The sequence below is a fragment of the Venturia canescens genome, chromosome 1 (genome assembly GCF_019457755.1).
Source record: "Venturia canescens isolate UGA chromosome 1, ASM1945775v1, whole genome shotgun sequence".
Lineage (NCBI taxonomy): Eukaryota > Metazoa > Arthropoda > Insecta > Hymenoptera > Ichneumonidae > Venturia > Venturia canescens.
In genome coordinates, this window is record NC_057421.1 from 26,477,714 (window position 1) to 26,499,592 (window position 21,879).

A 21,879-nucleotide genomic window follows, 5' to 3' on the forward strand; every position below is an offset into this window, starting at 1 on the left:
TTCGGTCTTCGGTTAGCAGGGATCCCCACTCCGAGCCAGTTGCGAAATCTCGATCGAAAAATAATCCCATTGTTATGCTAATGAAAATGGAGTGAGCAACGGACTTTCTAGCTGCTGAATACTGCCAATTTTTTCGACACATCGTTATTCTCACTGAGAATGAAGGATTTTTGATAATTTTTGTTTTTCGACGTTTTTAATTTTCGCCAAAGTTGAAATCGAAACTTTTCGAATTCCGAATGGTGCAGGATCGACTGTCATGTCAGAAACTTTTGACTTCTCAATTATAAGTTCATTGGCTTTATAAATGTTTTCTCAGAAGCAAAATGTATAAGAAAAAACATTGAGTTTACGAAGATATGGAAAAGAGTCTCTCCCGATAGCTTCAGTCGAGTATAAATTCGATGACGTGAAATAATTTCATTCATTAGGCTCGAGTGAAGATCTTGTGCACACAGCATGAAAATGGAACTAAATAAATTCAGGATCGAGCTTCCGACGAATAAGAATTTCCATCGGAGTGCATACGACGCATAGTCGTATGCAGAAAAATATGTCGCCAATCTCTCAACTTTGTTGGAACGACCTTTGATTTCTCTTTCTAGAATTTCGCTCGATATTATTTCTCTTTTCTCTTGCCCACCTGATCCGAACTCTTTTCTGCTTGTCTGTCTCAGTCTCCCTCTCTTTCCCTCATAAAAGGACATTCCCAGGGAACAAATTTCCGATCTCCTCCTCACCTGAGTACCCAAACTCAAAAGGTAACAATATGCACGCCTCGAATGGATTTCGTACCGGGGGAGAAGGGGAGCGTCGAAACTCAGAGTCAACCCTTCTCTCCTTCTCTCGAATCATCGCGATCTTTGGTTACCTTCGGTTTAACTCGCTCAAGAACTTCTCGTCGTCTCCTGTATAAATATAGCATGAAAACTCTCCAACATCGCAGAAGTCGAAATCGCTCCTTCGAGGAACAACCATTTGTTTATTGAAATGGCATTCAAAGTAAGTAGACTGAATGAAATAATACTAACGGCGTATAAAATCGATCGCGAGAACTGGAATCTCGCTGATTCTGATCGGAAACGACTCTCAACATATCAATTTTATTCAATTATTTTTTTTTCTATCGTACGATTTAATTGCTAACGAAATTTGTAGAGCGTATTCGGAATCGAATCTATCAGCATAGATTTTCCAAAGAATCAATTTTACTTTTGTGTTACAACCTCAGGATCGTGCACGGAGAGAATTAAATTTGAAAAATTACGAGCTGCAATTCATGATATTATGATGGGGGAAAAATTGAATTTTTCTATACATTAAATAATATTCATTGTTCAAAGTAGAAACTTTTGCCAGAGTATGTCTAAAAGTATGTCTAAAAGACATGTCCGGTTAGAGGTGCCGTACTTGTGAAGATTATTTCAATGTTCAGATTGTTCAGATTTCTAAAAGTAGTTCGGGCATTCGATAAAGTGTGGAGAAGGTCCACTTTTTTTTGCGGTAAATAATAGTTTAAGGTCCCTTGATAACGATTAGCACAGTTCGGGGGCCTGCTACAGGGCAAAATTTTGAATTATTGCATTTGCAATTTTGAGTTTTTAATACGATACCTTATGGGAGAACTCAATAATATTAATTGTGAAAAAATTGTACGCTGTCCGAGCTTCGAAAAAGTTTATAGGGTGAAGAAAATTTATCACAGATTCCGTTCCTTTAACGATGTATGGTACAAAAGTCTAAATAATTAGAAATTGATCAAATTTGGTGATAATGTTCTTCAACATCAAGTGCGAAAACACAATTTTTAAAAAAATTTTCTTCTGCTTAGTTATCGAGTTAAAGCAGATTTCTTATGCCCGGATTGTATATAACAACGCTGTATTCTTACAGACGTGAACTTTAGTGATCGATTACTCGATAACTGTACAGAAGAAAAATCTTAAAAAATTTGTATTGTCAAATTTGGCACTAAAGAATATGTTCACCAAATTTTATAAAATTCTGATCGTTTTGAAATTTTTTATGTTTTTAGCATGGTTTAGCATGGCAACAATTGTAAGCCTGTACCAAATATCCTTAAGAAAACATTACCTGACGGGGCTTTTAACCTTTGCAGGACGGATTTGGTCGAAATATCGACCACTAGTTTGGTCGGGCATTGAAAAATTAATCAATATTATGAACAAATTTAGTGTAAAAAAAAGTTCGATTTCAACGTAAAAATCCCCGTCCTTAAAAGGTTAAGAAAGAAAACATGAAAAAACTTCAATTCTTGACCTGTCGAAGGCGGATGTCAGTCAATACGTTGGCTTGCAGGTAACAGCTGATTGAACTTTGGACAAATTCGGGAATCACGGGAATTTCGTCAAATTTATTTTGGAAATTGACTCACGTGCTTTCATTCGTTTAGTAGCTGCGTTTTTTTTAAAGGAATTGACCATTCCTTTTTCTCGGTGCTATTACACCGATATAAACTTTCTTTCGTACAATAAAAATGTTCCCTACCTTCTGTATATTTAAAGTGTCACCGTAAATTTGATCTTTTATGATATTCTTAAAGCATTTTATTACATTCTCGTGATAAAATCATTTTCAATGTGTTTATTAATTATATTAATAATTTAGACTTGAATTTAATAAACATAAAGTAATTGTGAACTTGACTAGTCATAGAACGGCCCAACTACTTTGAAGCTTCATTGTCCTGTAAGATAAAAAAAAGAGGGAGACAGAAAACGAATAGAAACTGTCAAGAGAAATCGTTAAGCAATTACAACCCTGAAAATTGTTCCACAGTTCGTAGTCCTATCCGCACTCTTGGCAGTGGCTCATGCCGGAGGTCCAGCCGCGTACAGCATCTCAACGGCGTCCGCTGATTACTCGAGCATCGGTTACACCCAAGAGTCGACGCACAAGGGTTACGCGGGGCAAAACGTTGTGACGAGTTTCAGCAAGCAAGTGGACTCACCGCACTCGTCGGTGCGAGTGAGTAACAACCGTGTGAGCAACGACGCTCTTCTAACACAGACGTACGCAGCGCCGGCTTACGCGTACGCGGCTCACGCAGCGCCCGCATACGCATACGCCGCCCCGGCGACTCCAATCGTCGCGAAAGCAGCGTATGCTGCGCCAGCCTACGTTGCACCCGCAGCTTATTCACCGGCAACGGCGGTCTCGCACTCTTCGTTCTCGGCGCCCCTCGTCACAAAGACAACGTACGCCGCACCCGTCGTTGCCAAGGCAGCTTATGCGGCACCCGCTTACGCTTACGCCGCCCCTGCAGCTCCGCTCGTCGCCAAGGCCGCATACGTCGCACCGGCCACCTATTCTCCAGCGAGCGCCGTCTCGTACTCTTCCTTCTCGAGCCCTCTCGTAGCTAAGACTGCATACGCCGCCGCTCCGGCGTACTCGTACGCCGCCCAAGCCGCACCTCTCATCGCCAAAACCGCTTATGCTCCAACGGCCGCTCTCTCTTATTCGACCTACTCGGCACCCCTCGTCGCCAAAGCCGCATACGCCGCACCAGCGTACTCTTACGCCGCTCCCGCCGCCACTCCCGTTCTCGCTAAAGCGACGTACGCGGCACCTGCCTACACTTATGCCGCTCACGCGAGCCCAGTTGTCGCCAAAACCGCGTACGCCGCCGCCGCCGCCGCACCGGTCGTCCACGCAACCTTTGCCGGTTTCGGCACTAGTTACGCTTGGTAATTTCACTAAATTTTCATGTATTACGAACCAACTGTCAACGATGTCGAGGAGAGAAGGCTTGCGACGATGTGAGAATTTTATCAAGTGCGCGTTTCCATGAAAATACGCACTCGACCGAAAGCAGGTTGCTCTGTACATTTTGTGGCGTTCAGCCTGAAACACTTTTTATCGACTTTGTATATTAATAAATTTTTTGCCTCACCACAAATTTTCTTATTGATGCGATGCTAGCTAACGATGTGGGCAACATTAATTTTCGATCGCTGGCATACCCAATAATCGTCGGACGGTAACTAATGCGTTGGGAAATTCTAAAACTGTGGTTTCCTACGAGGTCCTACTTTGGCCACGATCGTAATAAATCATTCGAATAGCCGGTAGCCTCGAATCGTATTTATTGTCCATTCAATAGTCGTGACGCGAGTTACTTCGGAACACTGGTCTAGCTCGGACGGGAAATGCCCAGTGTCTGGTGACCAGATGGCAGTAAGCTCTTTCGCAACTTTTCCCAAAGTTGTTTAAACGCGGGTTTCTTTTATCGGAGTTCCGGGCATTCTTTAAATCCTTTCAGCATGTTGTATCAATGAACAGATCGAGTGGCGTTGAGAAAGTCATGAAAAGAGCATAAAACAAAAAGGTTCGTTTGTTTGGGCAGGGTTTCAGTAGGACATCGGGCGATTCTCCATCGTGTCATTTGCCCCGTGCAGATCTTCATTGTGTAACTCTCCTGCTGTGGCAATTGGAAAGCGTTTTTTGATTTTGTACCCTTTCCAACTGAAGCTCGTTTCGAGATGATTTTTTTTCTAATTCATTCAAAATTTTTGAAATCATTCAATAAATTAGATAACTGACCGAGCGGATAGTCGGTATATTTGTATGGATAAATTTACTCGCTGCTAAGTTTTTCGTCAGGTACGAATGATGCTATTCGAAAATAGTACCGCTGGTAGGGAATGCGGGCATCCAAGGGTCGGGGAAATGTCGGACTGCTACGATGGGCCCTAGCCCTATGGGCAAGCTATACGCTTGTAAATTTGGCTCGATGTCCAATTGCCACTGTTGGAGAGTTGCAACGAAGGCATATCAGACCGGCCGCTGGACATGGTGGAGATCACTGAGTTTGACGGTGCGAAAAGTGGGAATACGCGAGCGTCGGGAAAATGTCGAACTGCTACGATGGAAATTACCCCTACAGGACACGGTTGGGCATTTGCCATGGTGTCCAATTGCCACAGTAGGAGAGTGTAACGCTCCGAGCGGGAATTGTAGTAACTATTATTCCGAATGACTTAGTTTTGGGTGGGTTCGATTGATAAGGAGTTGAAACTCGCCTTGCGAATTTCTCTCCAATAACTCAAGACAAAGATTTAATTTTTGATGAATATATTGACGAAAATATGGATCTTGACTCTTCGGCTGACAACAATGTTCTCCCTAATTCTATTCCGTTCGACTTTTAGTCTCACAAATCTTTTGATTCTCACGCGCAGACTACGTACGCTCCGCTCATACGCGGACAGAACCACACAGTGCCCTTATTATTCTAGGTCCTTAGTATAAGAGTGACGATGGATATGTCCTAGCCTAATATTTATAAGATGAAAGTGGGTAAAAGTATCGTATTAGGATATTAGAACTATTTATATAAGAAATCAAAGAAAGCCTTATTTCGATACATTTCAACGTATGGAGATTATTATAATGTAAACTATAGGATTGAGTTAGTCAATGCGTTCATATTTCTTATCGACTAGTGGTTATTGTTTATGGTATACTTATACATTAGTCCCCCAAGTCCGTTACGTTCCTCTCATTTATTAATATTCAATGATCAAGTTATCAAATCAGTATAAAATGCTAAAGTACGAAATTCGCAAATTCGCGGTTCCTAGCGCAGAAACTTGCACAGTGGAGACTTGCACGGGGCAAATGACACGATGGAGAATTGTCCGGCGTCCAACTGACAACGTGCCATGGAGAATCGCCTGGTGCCCTACTGGAACCCCGCCGTCGCTTGACCCTTCTGGCAAGCGACTCTTTCGCACCTTTAACTCCGCTGCGTGGTAAATTTTATTACGTGGCGGGTTTTTCTCAGCCTTTTTGTAGAAAGAACCAATGAGCGTTCATTTGAAAAAAAAAAAAACATTGTGTTTCTCGAGATGGGCAGAAAGTTGGTGTCGCGAATCATCAGTCAGTCAGAAAGAAAACCGTCAACTACACTTCTACAATTTACATGTCGTGCGGTACACTTCTATTTTGTATCGATAGTTTTTGATATTCGTAATAAAACTTTGTTATTAAAATATAACTAACATCGATGGAATAAATACTATTTCCAACACTAAACTTTGCTCAAGCGTAAAAACTTGAACAGTTTCCTTCGCGAAAGTAACGCGCGTTGCGAAACAAGTAGGAATTCGAAATTCGACGTGGGTTTAGAGTATCGGGTGAGCTAGAGGATAAAGTGGCAACCTAGTTCTTGGTCAGGCCGTGGTTATTATTAGGGGCGCTACTGGTTGCGAAACATCTGTATCTGTAGTGTCTGTAGCTCAGTAGTTAGTTATTAAGTCTCATGTGCTCGGTGCACGTGTACTGATCTGACCTCAGTCAGTTGGACTCAAAAATTGACATATTTCGTAAAAGTGATACACGATAAAGAGATAATAAACAGCGATAAAGTCTACGAGGATTTGTGCAATAATTAAAAAAAAAACGATAAAATGCGTGGTCGAATGAAATTCGGTGTACTTCGTTGACTACATTGAACAAACTGCAAGATTCGTGTATTGTACAGTAACGAGACAGTCAAATACGCTGAGAAATTCCTCTGAAAACGTTCACGTAAATATTTTTTAATGATTATTATTATTATTATCAATCGAAAAATTTATTTTCATTTACTTATCGTGAAAAAGAGTTGAGTCAGGCTTCACGTGGCCTAACACTCATGGGAGCTGACTCGGCTAGATCTTCTAAAGATTTCCATGCTTTCGATAAGAGATGTAGCTCTGCTTCTATGATGAGTTTGTTTGTAAAAAGAACCTCGAATCGTAGCTGAAAATTACCATCCGCCATATTCATATTTTGTAGAGTTCGTAAATAGAATTTTATTGTAAATCAATGGAAATTCTTAAACGATCGTAATTTAAAAATCGAAAAAGTTCATTCCCGACCACCTGGGGCCAACGTCGCAACAGTTGTGCGCTTAGTTCAATTCGTTAATTCTTAATCTGTGCTCTACTTTGAAAAAAAACCAGGTACAACTTTGTCAGTTATATATATCCCAAGTTAGAGAAATCTATGGATGCATACAGTGATATTTTTAGTTCTCACAAATTCTTTGAAGTTTATCTGACATTTTTATTTTACATCGAACCTCGAGGAAATACATATTTTTGCATTGTTATCTTTTGAAATTTCGTTATCGCGCATACCGAATTTTTACGTTTCAATGTCAAATATTTTTGGACTACCAACCGCGAATGCTTTTACAGGTTCGAGACATTTCTCGAACAACGGTGATTAGTGTAATTATTGATGTAGTGACATTGTTCGATGAAAGTTATACTAAAACGCATAAATTGCAAACTCCAAATACTTTAACCAATCAAAAAATCGTTATTTAAACTAACGATCTATAATTGATCAATTCATTGTGTAAAGAAAAAAAAATTCGTTCATAACAATATCCTTAAGATTGTTCAATAGCAGAACCCGATTTCTTACGGAAATTAAAAAAAAATATATATGTTGCACACAAAAATCTAACAAATCCATTAAAAAAAAAGTAATTCTACCGTATAGTTTTTCAGATATTGCAAGTTAAAGTTTTATAGTTTCTCTATCCGAACACATGGTAATCGTCAAACAAAAAATGTGTATGGAAATAACTCGAGAACGGTTCTTACGATTTTTTCATTTTAAAAAACATAGTGTTAAACTATTTTCTGAAGAAAAAATTAAAAAAAAAACCTGATCTAGTTTTTGAGAAAAATATTATTGAAATAAAAAATGTATGAGAATTCGAGTGGGAGAATTTCAAGGTTCGCGACGTGGCAACGCTATCGCGTGAGACAAGCCATGATTATCACTATACTTTAAAATGCTGTTATCGTCTCAGGTTGTTGCCTGAGCGTTCATTTGTATGCACATATATATGCATACGGCATGAAGATGTTCTCTAATAGAGGCTTACGCAAAATAAAAAAATAAAAAATTCCAAAATTACGAGCAATTATGAAATTTTAGTATAATATCGTAACCACATATTTTTTTACTGATCATCAACGATATAATGTGAATGACTTCTGGAACATATTTCACAACGAATAATGTTCACACGGGAAGGGGGCTGCACCCTATTTTTTATACGGTACTTAGCTATCGAACTACCTTAAGACGTTACCTTTGAATGTACTTTTCTAGGAAAGCCGGTAAAAATATTTTCAATAATGAGTAACGAAATGATAATAACTTGTTTTTCGGATTCGCGTAATAATTCAAATAATAGTGCTTTCTCAAATGATACTATTAATATAACGGGATTGCCAGGTTTCAGAACTAACCGAACCGCAGTCGTATAGCTTCGCATAAATTTATGCTAATGATATTCAAAGCAATATTCGGCTACACATCGACGCCAAATTCTTAATATTTCTCACAAAATGTTAAAAATCTTCTTTCCGAATGGTCGTCCGGATATATTGTGAGAATATTCTGGAGGAATTCGCTTGATCATTCGGGGCAAAAATTTTCACCTCGTCGTCTTGAATTCTCGGATCGCAATTTGCTTTTATTCACTTCGTTACGCCACCATCAAAGGAGCTGAATTTTTTCAATAGTTTTAAATCTCTACAATAAATTGAAGTGTTTTTTTACATTATTTCAGAATCATAAAACAATGGATTGCGCTCTAAAGGGAGTTGTAAATAATGTGTTCAAAGAAAAGGAGCCATGGCAAATAGTGACGATCACGACAACCACTGTCTTGGGGGCAGTTTGGGTTTGGAATTTTGTATTTCAGGAAGAAAGTTAGTAATTTTTTTTTCTCAAAGAATGTAACGGCTTATATTCACAAGCCCAAATTCGAACTTGAGCTGATAAATATGACATTAAGACAAAAAAGTCGGCATTAATAAGAAAAATTGGAATGATAAATAAAAAATTCGAATCGAAATTGAAAAACACAATAAAAAAATGACAATTCAATATAAAAAAAAATAAAAATAAAAATAAAAAATCGATATTTCATACTGAATGATAAATCATGATAAATTAATATCAAATTTCCTCTTCATTTGTAAAAAAACTAATAATGAAACTTGCAGGTGTCTATGAAAGAGGAAAGCGTCAAGTGTTCAAATTAGTGAAAATGATTCCATCGGTGAAAAAAAGACTAGAAACGGAATTGGTTGCTATGAATAAATCGTTGGAAGAAGATTTATTGCAAAGACTCAAGAGAGATTCATTCGTGACGAAACTTCCGGAAAAAGGTTTGACACCCGAACAGGTGTTGGATAAAGTGAAGAAATACACGGAATTAGGTAAGGGAATTTGTAAAAACTACATTTCGTAAATCGATTTAATGTAAAACAAAGACAATTTCCATAGTACAAAAAAGTGCTTTAAACAAATATTTAAATCCATAAATTTTTAGGTAGCTACGATTGGAAAGGTGGAAAAGTTTCAGGAACTGTTTATACGGACAACGAACAACTTATGAATTTGATAGCCGATGTTTATGGGATCGCTTCTTATACGAATCCTCTCCATCCAGACGTATTTCCAGGAGTCTGTAAAATGGAGGCTGAAGTGGTTAGGATTTGCTGTCGATTGTTTCACGGCGATGATAATACGTGCGGAACGGTAAGTTTTAACATCAAATTGCGACAAAATATCTAAAAATGCAACAACGCCTTGATTTCTCTATCCTCTGAAGTTCCCCGAGTAGCTATAGCCAAAAATTCTTGGCATTGAGTCAAGTGTCGCAGCTGTTATTTTGCTAGAAGTAAAATCCTCGCTCTATTTACGGGTTTTCATTATTTTTGGATCTAGAAGAGCAGACAGATTTTTCCGAATAATATCCGATCGCAATTCCATTTTCGTTTCAAACTCGTTAAACGCTGTCGGATCAAAAGAAAGCTGAATTTCCGTGCAAAAACACGTTCAAATTTTGAATCGATGATTCCATTTTTTTCACTCCTAACTCCGATGATTATAGATGACGACAGGTGGCACAGAGTCGATTCTTTTGGCTTGTAAAACATGGAGAGATTATGCGAGAGACGTCAAAGGTGTAAAACACCCTGAAATGGTAATTCCGATCACAGCGCACACGGCCTTCGATAAAGCAGCAAAATATTTGAAAATTCGTATTAGAACAATTCCGGTCAATCCACACAGTTACACAGTCAGTATCGAGGCGATGAAGAAGGCCATTAATGGAAACACAATAATGGTAAGTTTGCGGTATCTCAGAAGCACCAACGTCGATTACAATTTCCATTAAACATATTTATCACATTTATTGAGACGAAAGTAATTGATTCGTTTCAGCTGGTCGGTTCAACCCCAAATTTCCCATACGGTACGATGGACAATATCGAAGCCATTTCAGCACTTGGAGTAAAATACGACATTCCAGTTCACGTGGACGCTTGCCTTGGAGGGTTTTTAATATGCTTCATGCCTGATGCAGGATACTCCGTGGCTCCGTTTGATTTTTCCTTACCTGGAGTCAAAAGTATTTCAGCTGATACTCACAAGGTAAAACAACCTCATTTGCCCGAAATGGAGCGCACGATTGGCCTCCAACTCGCCTTCTTCCTCTCAAGTTCTTTTCCCAATTAAATTTTTTATAATCGTCCATCATTGTACACGATTAATTGAAACTTGAGAGAAAAACTTTTCGGGTTTCGGAATCATCCGAATAATTCTCAAAATTCAACACCCACCGACAACATAGATCCGTTCACTACCATCAATTGGTAATGGATTGGCTAAAAATGTTCCATTTTTATTTCCAGTATGGTTATGCACCAAAAGGATCTTCCATAGTTTTGTATAAGGACAAAAAATACCGCCATTATCAGTACACCATAACGACCGATTGGGTTGGTGGTATTTATGCCTCGCCCACAGTAAACGGTTCGCGTGCAGGCGGTGTCATTGCTACTTGCTGGTCATCCATGATGTACTTTGGGTTCAATGGCTACGTTGAAGCCACCAGAAGTATTATCCAAACGACAAGATATGTCGAGTCCGAGTATGTGTACAGGCGATTTACATAATCAGAGATTTATGAATGAAACAACTCACTTCATGAGTTACTGGGTGTATATTTAACATTGACACGTCGATAAATTCCAGGAAACTCGCTTTTATTTTTGTTTCCCTCGCTGGCTGAAATGAATCTTTAAACAGTTGGGAATGTTGTGCAATATTCCGGATGATTGAACATTATTTCATACAGCTGTCGCTGACTAAGCGTTTTCTACTCATACGCAAATCATAGAATTTCATTTTATCTCACTATAAGCAGAAAGGGATATAAAATTAATAAATTTGTTTTTTTTCTTTTTTTTTTTTTTTTTAATTTAAACAGGCTGGGGAAAATGGACGGGCTTTTTATATTCGGGACACCAGCGACGTCGGTAATAGCACTGGGTTCGAAGAAATTCCACATTTATCGACTTTCCACGGGTCTGAGTAGCAGGGGGTGGAGTCTGAATCCCCTGCAATTTCCATGTGGTATTCACTTGTGTGTTACTAAAGTTCACACTCAGCCTGGAGTAGCTGAACAATTTTTGGCTGATGTTAGAGAAGTTTTGGTCGAAATCGCCAAAAATCCGAACGACGAGTTGGAAGGAATGGTGAATAATTTTTATTTTTCATTTCTGAAGAAACGTCATGGGTTCAATCACTCGTCATTTCTGCGAATGATCATTGTGATCATTCGTGTTTTTTGTAGTACCAGTTGAAATTTTTTATAATTTTCAGCTCGCCATGTACGGAACGAGCCAAGCGATTCCTGATCGCAGCATCGTCGGTGATTTTGGCAAAATGTTCCTCGACTCCGTTTACTCTACCCCCGAAATATGAATGAGAAATTCTTGAAAAGCCAGAAAATGGGAAATTGTGCCAAGAAAATAAACGGACAATACTGTTATTCAATCAAGCATCGGTTTGAGATACAAAACATGTATTCGATTCCAGACGAGATTTTTTCAACTTTGTTTACTTATACAATTGTACCTGGGAGACTATTGTAATAAAAATAAAAAATGCCATTCCATTTCTATACAAAAAATATTCCTGTCGTTTGTAATATCTTTTTTTCAAATCTCTCGCATTTTAAAGCTGGTTGTTCGTAGCTCATTGAGGCATTGAAAAAATATGACACACTTTGAATCATCGTATGACAACCCTATAAAGAAAAACCAGAAACTCGATTTCATTCGTTTTACTGCTGATGCAAAAATTTTTCGATGAAAAATGTCGTCTCCGATTAAAAAGTATTTTGTCAACATAACGGCCAGCTTGATCTCTTCCAGACTCCATTTACCACTTCGGACATATTGTGGATAATTGAAATTATGCGTTTTTGCATAGTTTTGAAACCGCATTGATAGATGGAATGCTGAATATGTTAAAGGTCGGAAGGCGATAGTTAAAGAGTTAGAGGTACTGAATAAAGGGGCGCAAGCTCTATTTTCGTATGGCATATCCGATATGATGTACAACGGGAGCATCTTCGTAGCATAGCGCACTGGATTCTCCTCTGTTCCGTCGGCGACCACGAATATTTCAGAAATTCAAGCATCGTAGGCGCTTCGAGCGCATTGTTGAATGACATTAATATACTATCGCGTTATGAGAAACCGTGCCCACTCGATCGATCGAACGGAAATAATTCATTGCATCAAAGATCCGTGTCTAAATAAGATTTTCCAAAATAATCCTAAAGTTAATTTCATGCATGATTTTCTGGTTAATTATGCACAAAAACGAAGAAAAAATATCTTTATTTCATATAAAGTTTGCTTTTGTGATAATTATACTAATAATACTAATTTTCATGTTTTCATAAGAATTTCAATTAATTTTGACTCAATTAAATAATACCCCGCGATAAAAGTGGGGTTCTTACATTGACACAGTGTCTCGCCAGATGGTACTCGGCTGCATTTTTTAATCATTTTCCACTTTTTTGTAAGCCAGTTTGATAATTAAGGTAGATCATGCTCGTAGGATCCTATTTTTTTCACTCTAAATTGATGTCAGAGTTATTAATTCTAACTTATTTTTTGGCTAATGAAATTACAAGTCATTAATTAAACGGGGATTCACTTCTGACTGAACCCGAAATTTCATTCGTCCCTGACGAAAATACTATAGTTTTTTATGTAAAACATCACTTTAGAGAACTTAAAGGGAAACACACAAAGGAAAATGGATAAAAAAAAGTGTTAATAAAAAGACAGAAGGCCATGACAGCAATGGGCCAAGCCAAGAAGAAACAAAATGCCGAAATAAGCAAATGTGAGGTTATACGAGGGCTCATTACCATTTTCGTTCAATATTTAACGAAATATATCTTTATCACTAGTCAGACAATCGTCTCGATCTTTTCTGAAACCTTCATTATATACTTCATTGTTATTTTGTACTTTTTTCTAAACTTCGTAAGGAGCGTTCATTCCTTATATAGAAAGGTAAACGACTTTTTACACATAGTCCCTATAATCCTGTGTATTTTTTTCATATTCAAACACTTTTATCTCAATAACAAATAAAAAGAACCCTTTAAAATTTGAAATGCGTCTCAGTCGACTATCCATTTAAACTCTGTGTAAATTTCAAGACTCTCTTAAGAAAATCGTTTCGTGCATGAACTACCTTAAAATGAATCGAAATAATATACATTTATATTTGTATGGTACTAAAATAAAATAAATATTGAAATGACCGATTTTCAAAAATATTGTTCAAACGTCCTCCTGGATACAAAATCAAACTTTTTCATAATTTCTTCGTTCAAATAGGATCCAATCTACAAAAATTTCATACTTAAATTTCAATGTCAAATTTTGTGTTGACCCGTGTTTTATGAAGGCCCGTGCCTTACGACACTTTTATACATGCGAAAATGTCGGTTTTAAAATATCACAGTGTTTTTTAATCGCTTTCACGGACGAAGCGTTTGACGAAAAAATTTGAACATTGCTTCCGATTATTTTTTCGTTTTTCACTTTCGATTGGTCGTCGTTGCGATCAGATCCATCCAGTCGATCTCGGGTATGATAATTTAATGATGAGAAATCGAATGCTCCAAACTTTACATATTAACGTTTAAAATATTAGTACGGGCGTCGAGTCGTCACCGCGGCTCTTTATATATTCTCGTATGGGTTTTTTCTTCGACAAAACATCGTTGTCGACACACAGTACCATCGACGAGATGACAGCGAAAATAAGGTTCCCATATTTCTAAAGGCAACAAAATTATCTAGCCCTCGTGTGTAGCAGACTCGATGGGATAACGTGGAATTTACGTCGTAAAATGCTTTCTTGAAATAACCTGGAGCACTGCAGATCGAAAGGCATTATTGTGTTCGGAGAAAAGCTGATATTCAATGTTGAAAAAAAAAGATTGAAACCCGGTAAATCGAGCACGTCATTCAAGTCTTTCATATCCATTTTATTCTACAACTTTTTTATTTTTTTCTTGACAGGAGTAGCGAATCCAATTGAAATAGAATCTAACAGAGAAGTTTCTATGATTGGTCTCACGAACGAGGAAGCACGTTGCAAATTTTTGTCACACTGCATTTTATTTTATTTTAGAAAAAAATCAATATTTTCATGGCTTCGTTTCCTTCTTAAGCTCAAATGGAAGAGATATTTTGTTGGATTTATTTATCGTTCATCGCCTGTACGCGGTGTGTGATCTCGAGACGTGAGAAAAGTATTGCTGGCGGCAAGGTTCTTTATTCCTCCCAAGTTCGAGCATTTTAATAGTTCGTTACGAGTCCGAATCACAGCGGGAATCGGTCGTAATTTTATTTTTAGCAAAATTAAAAAACCGATATTTTCTCCAATATTTCGCTCATCAACGAAGCGATAGAAATTATCTGCTGTCGGTGGTCTTTGAATGCTCCTTTCTGTTTTTTCTTTGTGCGGTATGACACGGAGTTGGGTTGTGCGCGGACTTTTCTCGTTTCGAAGATAGCGGACGATTTTTGTCGGGACTGAATCTTCGGTTTCCATCTGATGTTGGTCTCACGCCTTAAGCTTATATGAAAATGCCATGGCGTCTCTGACAAAGACCGCACATTCGCGAAGCGAATACCTTAAATCCTTGGGCGTCTCTCCGCCCACCTACGCAACTCACCCCGTCTCATATATCGTTCTATATCCGGACGTAACTCTGCTCTATCGCTTACCCTTGTCGCTCCTCGTCTCCTTTTAGATCGAAACTGGGAAAGAAAGAGTAGAGGATTTCTATATCACCCAGCATCGTTTCATCACTCGCCGTGAAGCGTTAGGCTTCGATTGTAACGACAATGTAAGCATTTCAACCCCCATTAATCACTAACCGTATCCCATTTTTTTCGAGCCAGTCTGACCCCTTTTTTAATTTCCACTACCTTGGATATACGTTCTCTCGCCGTCTTTAATCTCGTATCAATCGTTTCATTTGAACTTATTAGTTACAGGAGTGACTTCTTAGCCATTAATCTTCTTACAAGTAAAATTAACTTCTGTGTCTGCTGAAAATTTCTCGAGAACAATTCGTAGATAAAACTTTTCATCGAATCGCAATTCGTATAAAATACTCTGTATCGTAAACAATTTGCTGAATCCTATGATTATTTTCTGGCGCAGGAAAAAAAGCTCTGGATACTTTTCGTTGCAGTCGTTAATAATTGTTCTTTTTTATCGCGATGATTAAAAAAAATTTTAGTGTCCCGCTTAGTGCTGTAGCAACAAATTTTCATTAGTTTTTCCACCTATTGTTTTGTTATCTCTAAAAATTTTACGCGAATTTTCGACGAGTCAGGCTTTGACGAATTGTAATTCGATCCGATTGTTTTCGGAGAACGCAGTGTTCTCACGAATTGTATTTTCGATGGATTGTTTCCAATGAACTCTCTGTAAAATCCTCTTTCCCAAAACACTCGGTAGCTCGTTTCACCACGGCTGAAGAGAAATGTTGAAAAAACCGTTCGATGCTGCCCCATTTTTACTATCTGTGTAAATTGTATTCCTCCGTTTCAATTGAGTTTAATTTTTTTTAATTTCTTTAAATCACGTGTTTTTTCACGTTAGACGTCTTTACCGGTTAAGGAGGGTGGCTAGCGACGATACAATGTTGCCATGCTAAACCATGTTAATTACATCAAAAATTTCAAAATGATAAGAATTTAATAAAATTTGGTGAACATATTCCTTAGTGCCAAATTTGAGAATACAAATTTTTTAAGATTTTTCTTCTGTACAGTTATCGAGTAATTGATCACTAAAGTTCACATGTATAAGCATAGCCTTTCCATATACATTCCGGGCATAAGAAATCTGCTTTAATGCGTAATTACTCGATAATTAAGCAGAAGAAAATTTTGAAAAAAATTGTGTTTTCGCACTTGATGTTGAAGAACATTATCACCAAATTTGATCAATTTCTTATCATTTTGACGAATGTAGCCACCCTCCTTAATTCGTCACAATTTCTTAGTTAGAAAGTTCCTCGGAGTTTCACTCCGCGCATAGGGAGAATTTCAATATTTTACTCACAGCATTTTTCTTTATTTTCAATGCAGGATATTATGCAGAAACTTTGCTTACCTCTGTCTTACGTAAATGACACAAGACCCAGAGTAGATTGTGCCCTAAAATAGACAAACCGTCGTTATCATAGCAGTTCCCTAACAGAATTATTTACCGCTGCCCAACGTCCAAGCCATTCTTTTCTCGAGAGTCGTCCACTTATCCATGTATCTTTCGTCGTCTTGTCCCCTAATGGATGTAAGTTCACAAAAAGGTATTACTTATTGCACCACGGTCAGTGAACAAATTAGGGTACGACGCGAGTGGATAAATGGTCGGGGATCAGCTAAGGAAAAGGGTGGCTTATCGGACCCTGCGATTCCAAGAACTTCAGTTCCCCATTGCCCTCGAATAGGGAAGTTTCATTCGAGCAGGGTTAACACACCCCGAGTCATGACTCCAGCAGTGTTTCGAGCGATTGGTTCTGATGAATGTTTTCGAAAAAACTGCTAAGCACGGCAGCTTGGACGAAGGCTCTTCGTGTTGTTTTTAAAATATATAAAGCTTCAAATCATATTTAAAAGTCGGAACGCTTGCATTTTTTTTCTAGCTGCTATTTTACGATTACTCAATTTTAATATTAACGCCTTACATACGTCCAGCAGTGCCTAAAACGCGCTAAAAGAAAACTCTTTTTAGAAGAGATAGCAATAGAAATTAATAAACATATTTTTTACACATTGTTTATTAGTATTTCAACTTTGTAAAAAAAATTGTTTCATTTTTTTTCAAAAATTTCAACATAAAAAGTCACGTTTCCTGAAGCACTATGAAAAAAAATTTGCTCCACGGTCTGTATCATTTCCTCTTGAAATGATGATAGATCTGAAAAACGTTAAAAAATTCTTGTGAAATAAAGTTGCAGTGATAAGTCTGTCGAGTCGGATTTTTGAAATTCGAAAAATTTGACAATTTACGGCAGTTTTAAAAAAAAGCAGAAAAAAATATTAAAACCCTCTCGGCCCTCTCCTTGGGCAGTCACGTTTTCTATAATAACTTTCGATCGATAGGGAATTTTTACAATCGACTTTCACAGAAATACGCCTAAAACTATAGAGACTAATAATCTGTAAAAAAAATCGATTTTTTGAAATTTCTGTAAGGTCTCAAGAGAGAGAGAGAGAGAGAGACCGAAATATTTCTCATCAACCCTCACAACTTTCTATATGTTTCCTTAGTGTTTCTTTTTAATTTTTTTTCACCTTTTAAATAAGCACAATTACTCGTAAGAAAGCTCTCAACGATAAATTTTCATGTTTATGAAAATATTTTTATCGATGGATCGCTCTTGTGTGTTCTGACAGTCCGAACTAAACTGAACGGGCCTCGGGAACACCTGGAAAATAATGGAGCAACTAATTGATTCAATTACTGTTGAGAGAACGTCTAAGTACAAGGTACTCAAAAAATTGACGGGTCCGGACTCCACCACTTTTGTCTTGATCACATTGCCTCGATGTTGAGAGTAAAAAGGTTATTGAAATATTGATTTAAACGAGGGACTGAACGTGAAGCGAGGCTTGTAAGAATTCATCTAATGATAAGTAAGACAAGCGGAATTGAAGGTTGAAAGTGTTAAGAGTACGATCTCGTAATAATATAAAAACACACAATAGTTATGGTCGCGAAAAAATTTGTTTTATTTACAAAATTAATAATTATATTCATTAAATACGGGCAGAATGGAAGGTAATTTTAAAAGAAAAATAGTAGTTCGCTATGGATAAGTCGTGAGCCCACTGCAAAATAATATTTATTCAAAGAAAAGTTCATGTCATTCAGAAGGCGTAATTTTCTCAAATATACAGTCCCTGATGGCCCTGCGATAACGCTAATGCAAACAAAATGTAATGCAAGAATCAATATGGGGTATGTATTCACAGCAGCGAAATTAAAATTTGTTTATTCAATAATACATTATTCCTAAAAACATTCCTTCTCCTTTTCGAATTCATTATCGACCTCTTCAAGAGACATCCCAGCTATTTACCCTAGCGGCCAATGGAGCTTTTTTCGTGGAAACTTTGAAAAACTGAGATCCGACTTTTCGAAATAATTATATGAAAAATACGTGATGAAACAAGTTGTTTTTTCATTGAACAGTTTTGTTCCAATCAAAGTAGAATTAATGTTGCTGTAGACTGTTTTTTTTTTATTTTACAATTTTTCTCCCATTTTCATCGTTCTTTTCGTAATTTTCATTTTTCCCGTGTAATCAATTTCGCTGTTCTCGACGTAGGAAATAATTTTCATTCGGATATTTCCTCCCACTGAGTACAGCCGAGAAGTGGCACTAGTCGGTATAGGAGTTAACCTGAATTAGCGTGGTGAATTTATGTATCTCCGGTGTCGAAGTACAATGCAGCATGTAATTCGCAAATAGAGCCTCTTGAGGCAAATACGAATACAGTATAGTCTTCTCAGTCACGCTATTTTATGTGTCTTGTTTCCCCTTCTCTTATCGTCGCACCGTTTGGTAAGTGATTCAAACTGTCAGTCGTTTAAGTCCGTGCACAACAATTCAAGCGGCTCGGATGAGCTTCACGAGCCTCATAACAGAAGTAATCGTATAGTATAATGTTACGTGAACAAATTCGTCTCGTTAGGTTTTATTCAGGGAAAACGCAAACCAGCAGAAGCGTAATTTACTGGGCTTATTATCGAGGGTCCCTTTCAACGGGGAATGATTTATCAGAAGGAATGTCGCATTATTAGCGATGGAAGATGACCTAAATCGAATGGATATGTTCAGCGTACTTGAGCCGATCAAATGAATATGCAGCTAATTAAAGTCTCCTGAGTGAAATGAGAGTTGTAATGAGATATCGATTTTTTCAATCGAAACGGCGATGGGAATAATGAAGAGATTTTTAGGGATTGGATGGAAACTATTCGGTCGGATGAGGGAGCAAGCAAAGTGGTAAAAGAGAAGAGAAAAACATGGTAAAATGATTTCCGTTAAACGCCATGATTGTGTCCGGTTCGTGTCAGCCTCCGAATATCCGTTAACGTTTGCTCAGCCTTTCCCAATGTTTCAAAACACGAGAAGAGGAATGAGGTATGGCCAGGGTCCACGATAATCCTGGATTATCCGATAATAAAAAACCCCAGAGAGTTTTCAGACTTTAATGAAAAACCAACATCCCTTTTGATCGAAACAGGAACGCGTGGCTTCTTTAGAATCCTTCAGGATGGCACGTTGCATGCTGAATTCGGTTAAACGCGTCGAGTGTGACGCTGAATAATTCTATGGCTCGAAAGATTTTCCGAATATGATCATAATAGGAATGAGCTTTTGATTTAGATTGAAAGTTTGAATGCGATTGGAATTTCGAAAGTTCGATTGGAATTTGAGTCTCTTGTCTATGAAAATAGAATGAATATCTTTCATAGTCATCGAACAAAACTTATTTCTGACCTTTATTCGAAAAGTTGTTTCACTGATCTATTGATACAAAATACTATACGAGGGTTGAAGCATCTTTTCGAAATTTATCGTTCCCAATATACCTCGAACGACGATACTTTTCTGACCATTTCTTCTGAACTGTCTCTTATCGCAGATGGAAAAAAGCCGAGCCCGACAATCGTCCATTCGTATCTTGCCCGAAATATAAGAGCTGGTTACTCTATACACAGCAATTCACAAATCCTTGGATAAAACGACGAAAAAATTTGGACAAATCTACTGTGCCCGAGGGAGGAGATACTTTAGCTATGTTTTTCGCGGAAAAGTATTTAATCTTCGTTTACAGAGGAATACGCAGTAGGAAATCAAAACCATGGCAATGAACGACGTTTAAACGCCTCGTCAACGTGTTTTATTGGATTGTAATAAATAATCAAAGAATTGAAAGCCAAATTTTTTCCTAACTCATATCCATTTGGAACTTCCCCGTTTGGAGTTCCTCCGTCGAGTTTGCACAGACGGTGAAATATTACCAGTCCGTAAATATTTGTCGGCATTGTGACAAACGATAGAGGCATCGATGCAATAAAATCAGGACGCTCGGAGCAGTTTTTCTTGAATATGAACCGTTTAAAAATCATATTGGGCAAACGAAATCATGGAGTAGTTTTAACAAAGATTTGCATCACATAATCAACACATTTTCATTGTCATAATTCATGAAAAAAACTGTTTACTGAGAAACAGCTGTTTATTTGGTGCACGAATCGAAAATATCCTCATTTATAATGAAGGAATTAAAGCTTAAGAAATTTTAATTAAAGCTTAAGAAATCGGAGTTAATCAAAGTGCAGGTTGTATCAAACGACTCAACAAAACAAAAGCAATCTCAGTTATTCGAGGAGTCATTTAAAAATGGCAACATACCGTTGGGCGGGTTCAATTAAGAAATTAATTCCATCTTTATTTTTTTTCTTTCGTATACGCGCAAGTGCGAATTATCATATATATGTGTGTGGCATACTCGATCGAACTCTATCAAGCCAGGGTCTTCTTATGGGGATGTGATTGCAGCTGCAGAATAGAAATCGCTGATGTGTTATATAGTCCTGAACGTGAAATTGTGGACCGCGCGCACCCACGCTCTCCAGCTTAGTCAGTCCGCAGTTGAGTCGAAGCGTGCTTTCCGCGCTGGTCGCTTCGCTCATATCTTCAATTTGTCCACCGAACGAAAAATCGCGCGTACTATCGACAAAAACGTTGACGAACAATTTTTTTTTTTTTCAGTGTGCTATCCAATATCCGAAAAGTAATTATTACCAGTTTAATATAAATGACGTTTCAGTTTATTATTATTATTATTATTATTATTATTATTATTTAGGATTAACAAAGAAAATTATTACTCAATTATTGTTATTATTCATATTATTACGGTTTTTGCTATTTCTTATGCACTGAGTAAATGATTCGACATTTTTTCCTGTTATTTCATATAGGGCACTTCACACATGATAAAGGAATGATAAACTCCCGCTACGGTTCAAGCACAATTAAAAAAATGAACATCGAGTGACACTCAGTTGTATTCCGCCATGAGTTTTTAGTCTTGTAAAAGAATATCAATAAATAACGCAAAATAGCTTCTTCCAAAAAAATTCTACGATGTTTCTATTTCCGTCATCATGCAGTTTCGCTTCTCAAATAATTTTAACAATTTGAGCCCTAAATATAGCAAGTTTATGTACGAATGAGCAGATTTTTTCAAGTTCTCGACTCTCGCGATTCAATCGCATCGGAAAACATTTCAAACAAATAACCGTGAGAAAAGCTCACGTTGTGCATTCGATTGGTCAATTGGAAAATAAAAAATATCGATGATCCTTCACAAAAACAAGAAGGAAAGCATACTTGCACGAAGATATCCACTT

The 21,879-nt window shown here is 37.6% G+C and overlaps 2 protein-coding genes across 2 annotated transcripts; both read left to right on the top strand.

The window, feature by feature from the left end:
• Nucleotides 1-931: 931 nt before the first annotated feature.
• On the top strand, nucleotides 932-3,919 carry LOC122411211 (cuticle protein 16.5-like). The gene is made up of 2 exons (XM_043419855.1): nucleotides 932-1,002; nucleotides 2,800-3,919. The coding sequence occupies exons 1-2, from the start codon at nucleotides 991-993 to the stop codon at nucleotides 3,709-3,711; spliced, it is 924 nt and encodes a 307-aa protein (XP_043275790.1). The 5' UTR covers nucleotides 932-990; the 3' UTR covers nucleotides 3,712-3,919.
• A 2,356-nt stretch (nucleotides 3,920-6,275) lies between these two features.
• Sply (Sphingosine-1-phosphate lyase) lies at nucleotides 6,276-12,021 on the top strand. The gene is made up of 9 exons (XM_043426301.1): nucleotides 6,276-6,552; nucleotides 8,600-8,741; nucleotides 9,039-9,254; nucleotides 9,368-9,576; nucleotides 9,932-10,168; nucleotides 10,267-10,476; nucleotides 10,737-10,975; nucleotides 11,315-11,582; nucleotides 11,710-12,021. Exons 2-9 carry the CDS (start codon nucleotides 8,612-8,614, stop codon nucleotides 11,809-11,811), a joined length of 1,611 nt encoding a protein of 536 aa, XP_043282236.1. The 5' UTR covers nucleotides 6,276-6,552; nucleotides 8,600-8,611; the 3' UTR covers nucleotides 11,812-12,021.
• The last annotated feature ends 9,858 nt before the right edge of the window (nucleotides 12,022-21,879 follow it).

Bases quoted from the DNA above. Each gene is read 5' to 3' on its own strand.
- Sply (XM_043426301.1), top strand. From the start codon at position 8,612: ATGGATTGCGCTCTAAAGGGAGTTGTAAATAATGTGTTCAAAGAAAAG. The intron at 8,742-9,038 runs GTTAGTAATTTT...TGAAACTTGCAG, and splicing joins TTTTGTATTTCAGGAAGAAA to GTGTCTATGAAAGAGGAAAG. The intron at 10,976-11,314 runs GTATGTGTACAG...TAATTTAAACAG, and splicing joins ACAAGATATGTCGAGTCCGA to GCTGGGGAAAATGGACGGGC.